Here is a 7,936-nt window from a genome sequence, read left to right on the forward strand (position 1 = left end):
TTCGTTTCCTATGATCCTTGTCATTGCATTAATTGCAACTTGCCTCTTTTGAATTGTGGTTGCGTGGAAGAGAGGACACACCAATTACATTCCTTCATAATGGCTGCAAGAGAACATCGAGGACATAAACATAATGTTGCAAGAGAACTTATTTGACAAATCTTCATTGTATGGGAATAACAACATATCTTAAGTTGACACATTATTGATTTGATGGATATGCGCATTATGGAAATTTTTCCCAATATCAAAATCATGGAAGATCCCATAACCAATGAGCCATTCTCGATAGCGAAACAAAGAGAAGATATAATTAGAAAGTGAGTGATGAGGTGGGAGAGGATTCCATCTAACCTAAAAGAGAAAGTTTAATTAAGTCGATTTATTCCTTAATTATTAACCCAACTTTAAATTAAGGCTAGGATCCAAAAATACGATTTGTAACATGAAGAGGGATGTCATAATCATATCACGGATCTATTGTAGGTAGGTAAAACACTTTACCAATTTCAATCATAATGAAACTCCTAGATCTATTGAGATTTTTTAACAATCAATGATGTGTTAATCTCAGATTATGCTCTTAGATTTGTGACTGGGATGTCGAGGATCACAAATAAGATGTGAATAACCATGCAAGCCCGCATGACAACCTCGAAGTCTTTTATCATCTCAAATTTGATGTGTCGGTAAACCACACACGCTTCATCAATTAATGATAATTTTCGAGCTGTGCCATCATAACAACTTTATAGTCCCTAATTAGTGTGTTAGTTAACGACACACGCTCCACTAACGACTCATAAATATCGATGTGCGTTTTGATGGATTAGCATACAATTTCACATTTTTTCTAATGTAAATAGAATGGGATTTTAAAAGGTTCTAGTGCTTTATATCATTATACTTTTAATGAGGTTATGTCCTATCAATCAACTAACGACCCTCCACCATAAAAGGGAGCGGTGGTTGAGAGTGGACAACCAAAGACGGTCATTTTATGGACCGCTTCCGCATACCTCCCTTATAAAATGGCTTTGTGAATGAGACGTACTAGCGACTCGAATGACTCATGTTATACATATAGTATCAAATTTTAATATATACACGTATAAGGGTGTATTTTAAACATTCAAAATAATGTTCAAAAATCATATTAATGATTTCAAAATTAATCCATTTTCATTTAATCAAGCAAAAAATTAAATTTAATCAAATCATGAGGATAATTCAAAGATTCCAGATATTAGGAGATTTAATTACCAATTTAATAATTCAGATTTTATCCAATTAAAACAATATCTATAAATGTAATTATCCTAATAAATATATTATTATTAATAAGAATTCGCTAAATAGGAGGTCCCCCACGATGTGGCATAAATCTCCATGTCGTGGCAGGAGAAGAAAAAACGCAGATCAGACGATCGCCACTAACGTGACAGATAGAAGCCCACGACGTGGCGCTGCGACAAAATGTCGATTATGTGTTCTTTTAGTTTTTTCAAGTCCAACTAATGCACATTTAATTGTTAGACAACCTAATGTTCTGATACCACTAATAGGTTTTACATGTAATAATGCGGAAAAATCCTTATAGTCTTAAGGGTACATGCAACCTACTTTAATCTAAGTCGTAACACTATTGAAGTAACATACTATTGAACAACAAAACTTATAAACCCTAGATGAAATAAAAATTCACATTAAAAGAAGGGTTACATACCTTTTGTGTAGATCCCAATCAAGCTAATCAAATTCTTCATGTAGTCTCCTTAGAAAACCTAGCTCCATTAGTGTGCGAACCTCTAATGGTTCACACCTAAATGCAAGAAACCCTAGGATTGAAGGAGAGAGGGGAGAGAGAAGGAGAATTTCATTCTCCCCCTTAGGGTATGAGAGAGCCATAAAATTTAGATGCCCATGGGTTCTATTTATAGTCCAAGGTAACTTAGGGACAAAGCAAGATCTAAAGGATTAAATAATAGCTTTAATCCCAATCTAAATCCTTTCTTATTAACCATTAGAAGGCTTATTGAAACCCTAAAAGGCTCCATAAAAACGTCCACCTAATAGAACAACCTGGAATTGCCTTTCCTTACTCAATTATAAACAATTAAAATCCACCCCTTGCACCTTTAATTAATTTTAATTAATCCCGAATTAATTCCAGATTAATTATGATTAATAATTAATCAATTATTACATATTTCTAATTAATATATTGTTCATATAATAAATTAACAATTTCTAATTAATATATTAATCACATAATATATTAACAAAACATTTCTCTCTCTCTCTCTCTCTCTCTCTCTCTCTCTCCTTTGATCAATCGAAGCCATTTCTTGGTTATGAGGGCAACCCAAAAAGTATTTTACTTTTATTCATCAATATTATACCAATTTAGTTAGGTCCTTAGACACTCAATCCAACAAGAATTGCTTGATCTTTATGATGCCTTTTTCATATTGGTTTTTTTTGCTCGAATGTTGCTTGCTTTGTGCTTAGTGAAATTTATATTCATGTTAGTTAGCTATTAAGCAAATATGTTAAGTTACATGCCATGATAATTAAATAGTTTTAGAATGTTTGTTTTGGCCTATTGTGTAACTCTTGTTTGAGTCCAACCGTTGTAGTGCATGATCTTTCAATCGAAGGACTGTTTTAATCCTTGTTGCATTTAATGTATTTGTAAGATAGTTAGTTGACATTGGTAGAAGCTTCTTTTGCAGCTGATAGGTGGGGGTGAGTATTACTAGTGATCTCGGGGGAGTGCTAGAGTGTGCTGATGCGAGCACTTGCGAATAAGGAAGTCTAAGTTGGGAATCTAGGTAGTTTATTATGGCTTTCTAAGCTTTTGGGTGTGCTGATACATCTGGCAGTGGTAAGGTTTCTATAAAAGCATTCTAGTGCGTGCTCATATGTGAGAAGAATTCTAGAATGAGAGAGTCTAGGATGAGCAGTAATGTATTCTTGTGGTGGAACAGGTACCAGAGATTGATAGTGGTTTGGTGTAGCGACTTAGGACTTTGAGACACTTCTTGGGGCACATACTGATAAGTGTGGAAGGTAGTAGGGGTCCATACTACTTAAAGAACATGATATGTACGAAAATCAAGAAGGGCCGAAAAGGCTTCTAAGACGCTAGTGGAGGGTAGATATTGTAGTATAGCACTAGTGTTAATTGCATTCATCCTCGTCGATGTCGACTTGACAGTTATGATTATATATAATGAGATTGGTAATAATTTGGAACTGAGTGTCCGTGGCAATTTGGGTCTGGTTGGTGTAGACTTATGAGGTTTAGCTGGTTCAGAGACATCAAGGACCTTGCTCGAAGTAGCATCAGTCTGAGTCGCGAGACTCAAGAAGGAAGTTGTTGTTATGATCAACTCAAGGATTACAGTCCAAAGCTGAGTGGTTAGCCAATGGAAAGCGATGTTACTTGCTACATCGGGGTTGAGTTTTCCTGCCTCTTGTGGTTAGACAAGGTGAAGGCCATGTAGTAGGTGGTATATGTAACGCAAATTCTGGGAACCCTTAGGTTTCTTTGCTGACCACATCATGCGACCTGCCACATTTGTAGCAACCCAAACTACCCGCTCTGCAAACCTCATCATGTGACCTGCCACGTTTGCCACATCGGCTCCTGTCATGTTGTCCCTTCAACCTAGAGTTGAAACCCTTGGGTTTCTTCACTGAAACCCCAACTGTCTGCCTAGGCTCCGCCTTCCTCTTCCCTAAGTGCTCCAGATCAATCTCTCGCTCCCGCGCCTTGGATATCATATCATCTAGAGTCGGGCAAGCAAAAAAAAAACACCTTGTAAACTTGTTTGGGACCCCATATAATTTGTACAAAAGGAAATGACCTAAAAGAAAATATGAAAAGTAGGATGGTATAGTGAGAAAGAATGTTCAAAATTAAGTTATTGCGTGGAAAATGCATTGTGTAACATGCAGACGTGCACTTAAGACTATTTTATCCACAACTTTTGCATACAAACTCGAAATCACGCATCGTTTTTTCACATGTTCATATTTTAGCATAAGGAATGCTTTGAAGCTGTAAATCTATGTTTTTAGTTAAGATATTACTAACTATATTAATGGATTAATTAATGGATGATGATTCCTTTATAGTTATGTATAGAAGTGTATTTCCAAATAAAGATGAGTATAAGGTTGCAAAGCTTTGGACTAAGGTGAGTTACCGGAAACATACATCCCCTATCTTACTTTTGTAATTTTGATAAGTTATGTTGGTTTTGAGTACGCCCCGCATACTTAGCGCTGACAACCTATAAATAGAGCTCGATTTTCACTCTTTTCCTCACACCATTCCATCCTACTCTCTCATAACCCCCCAAGGCCTCCATGTTTACTGTACTTTAAGTATAACTTATGTTTAAGTTCATTATCGTTATTATGAACCTATAAACAATATTTATCAGTGATTGCAAGTCGTTATAATGATTGTTCTACTTACTGGGATTATGTCTAGGTTGGATTTAGCGAGGTGTTTAAAGTGGGATTTCCAAACAGTATAATTTGTATACCAAACGAACTCTACCTCCGATATGATCCTACCTGGTTGTCCTTTACTTGATAGATCTTGAAGTAGACTTTGAATTAATGATGAATATAGAGTAATAATTAGTCTCAATAAATATTAGACTAAGACTTAGTGATAATGATATGAAATATTTTCATCTTACACATAGATATGAAATATTTACTATAAATTACATGCTATATGTGTCTATTATCTGTGTTCCTGATATCTATACTGGATGAACGATTTATAAATGTTTTACTTGATTTAAACTGTATATGTATTTTATACATATAAATATGTTGGGTAAGTTGGGTAGATGAAAGTTAAAAGATGAGATTAACTTGGAAAAAGGCCACGAAATGTGTGGTGGCACTTATGACTGATTAAAACGAAATTGTAGTTGTCACAAATAAATTTAATAGCTCTCAATTCGTTTTTATAACTGTTAACCAAAATGAAATAATTGCAAAAAGGTCCTTGAACTTTTCTGGTCGACCGGTGGTGCATTCGTGTCCAAAGTCAAATTTGGCTCGCATTTGCACCCCCTATGGGCGCGCGCAAAAGAGAGTCTTGGTTCTAATAAGTCTTACAAATGTAGCTAGTCTTTGTAATTATAAACCAACTTCCTTTTCATTCTCCCACCAATGTAGGATGAGTTTAATACCCACTTAACTCATTTATTTTCTCTTCCAATTGTCCTTCTTTGACAAGTAATTTCTCATTTATTTTTAATTCGTTTTGGACGTGTGATATATCAAAACGAAGATATCACAGGGAAGAACAAGAATATATAATCAATAGTTTGTTTTGATTATATTTAGAGTCCAAAATTTATACTAAAAATAGAAAAAATCCATTTTTGAAAATTAATAAAATTAATTTTCCAACATCTCAACTTTTTTTTTTTTGTCTTAGCTTGTAGTAACTTGGCATCCTCAAAATAATAAACAACTCTTGATGCCAAAGTTTTCTTTCTCTTGAAGTGCTTTGGAAAGTTGCTCATTTCATGCAACTTGATCTTTTGCTGCTTCCTTTTTCTACATATTTAAAGAGTAAATTACTGAAATCGTCCTTATAATTTGGTAAAAATTGCATGTTTGGTCCCTAATGTTTTTTTTGCACTCGGATCGTCCCTGTGGTTTTATTTTGTTGTGTTTTTAGTCCTTATGGTTTGGTCAAAATTACACGTTTGGTCCCTAACTTTATGTACATAAGGGGCGAAAAACGCAACAAAATCAAACCATAGGGACGATCCGAGCGCAAAAAATTTTTAGGGACCAAACTTGCAACTTTGACCAAACCATAGGGACGATTTCCGTAATTTACTCTATTTCAAAATTCCATCATTGCCTTTGGATCCTCTTCTTGCTCATCGATGCTAATATCATAGAATGATGCATCATATTCAGAAAAAAAAATATGGCAACTAAAATTTGAATTAATTAATTTGGTGCATTGTAATGTGCGCATAAAGTTAAGTACCAAGCAAAAGTCAAAACCTTACATTCGATGACCATGGAGAAGGTCAAACAATTTTACGTGGTGGATGCCTATTCAAGTTTCAAAACCATGCACATTTATTGACCAATCAAAAATATGAAGGATCTATGCAATTAATTAGTTTCAAATTGTCGCAAAGTTGGACGTTCAACATTGTGAAATGTAATTTATTATTATAAACAGGGCCAATTATAAAACGAAAACCAAATATTTGTTTTTTTTTTTTTTTTTTGGTTTAAGCATTTTAACATTTTCCTATAAAAATCATCATATTTTGATTTTAATAAATCCACTGTTGATCACTTATACGATATACCGATTTACAAGTTTATCATAATGTGACTTATTTTTTCCTCAAATCGAACAAAATTAATTAAGCCAAGACGAGTAAAACATAAACACGATGACCCTAGATTTATTATTTTTACTTTTTTTTTTTTTAATTTTTATTTTTACTTTTATTTTTATTTTTTATATGTAAGCTTACAAACTTGTTTGCAAAACTCAAGCATTAACGGACGAGCAAAAATTTGTATGCGTGTATATCTCACTACAAAAGAATTGTATAAATTTCTATGCATAATTAATGCAAAGATAATGTTGCTTACAATAATGAATGTATCATAATAATAATAATTTTCCACGCTTATAAATGTATAAAAAAAATCAGGTTTTTAAATATATATGTTGATCAGAATCATAATAAAATATAATCAGTTTTTTTATAATTAAGTTCAAGGTTGAAGATTTATTCAAAATGTTTACATCTAGAAGTACTAAAATTTAGAAATAATTTTTATGACAAATTGTTCTGCAGAAATTTCCATGGACTTTCTCGCTCTTGTTCACGTATATATAAATACGCAAGCACCATGCAAAGGAAAAACATCTCAATCCACCATTTTCAATTTCTCAAATTAACAAATCGAATACAATGGCAAACAGTCTCCTCTCCACTTCCACAGCCGCCACCACCTTCATAATCGTCCTCCTCTCCCTCTTCCTCGCCGGAAAATCCCAAACTTTCTCAACCAGCTTGCCTCGAACAGCGCTGCCACGTGGGAAGCAAAACCTAACCCACCTCCATTTTTTCTTTCACGACGTGGTTGGTGGCCCAAATGCAACCGCCATTCGGGTGGCTGCTGCCCCTATTACCAACACTTCCGCCACCGGATTTGGGGCGGTGATCATGATGGACAACCTCTTGACGGTGGGGCCAGAACCTAACTCTACTCGTGTGGGAAGAGCTCAAGGGATGTATGCGTCTGCGGATTTGAATGACATGAGCTTTATGATGGTTCAGAACTATGTGTTTGATGAAGAAAGGTATAATGGAAGCACTTTGAGTATATTGGGCCGGAACCCTATTTTGTCGCCGTTGAGAGAGTTTCCGGTGGTTGGAGGGAGTGGTGTTTTCCGATTTGCTCGTGGGTATGCTGAAGCGCAGACTTATTTTCTGAATGCTACCAATGGAGATGCCATTGTCGAGTACAATGTTTATGTCCTCCATTATTGATATTAGCTTTTCATTCTTTGCTTATTTATGTTCTTATTTCTGGGTTTCCACTTCACGATAATTCTTTAATTATTTATAAGTATACATTTGTTTATTTGTTTATGCAGAATTACTTATCCGTATTTAAATTTAAGAAATCTGGTTGGCAACAATGTGTAGAATTTAATTAGGGCTAAATATAAGATATAACTTTGCATTGTTTTTGTCATATATAATATTGTCTTTATATTTTTTATTAACAGTACTATATTTTCATATTAATATTAATATTTATTCAAACATTATCCTATAATAACTAACATTTATGATAACGAGTAACCATGGACCGCCGTTTAAATTAAGTAACCATTGTTTATCTCACT

At 34.3% G+C, this 7,936-nt stretch overlaps 1 protein-coding gene across 1 annotated transcript; it reads left to right on the forward strand.

The window, feature by feature from the left end:
• Positions 1 to 6,951: 6,951 nt before the first annotated feature.
• Positions 6,952 to 7,717, forward strand: LOC111916579 (dirigent protein 21). Its single transcript, XM_023912238.3, has one exon. The coding sequence runs from the start codon at positions 6,993 to 6,995 to the stop codon at positions 7,572 to 7,574; it is 582 nt and encodes a 193-aa protein (XP_023768006.1). The 5' UTR covers positions 6,952 to 6,992; the 3' UTR covers positions 7,575 to 7,717.
• Positions 7,718 to 7,936: the final 219 nt, after the last annotated feature.

The sequence above is a fragment of the Lactuca sativa genome, chromosome 1 (genome assembly GCF_002870075.4).
Source record: "Lactuca sativa cultivar Salinas chromosome 1, Lsat_Salinas_v11, whole genome shotgun sequence".
NCBI lineage: Eukaryota > Viridiplantae > Streptophyta > Magnoliopsida > Asterales > Asteraceae > Lactuca > Lactuca sativa.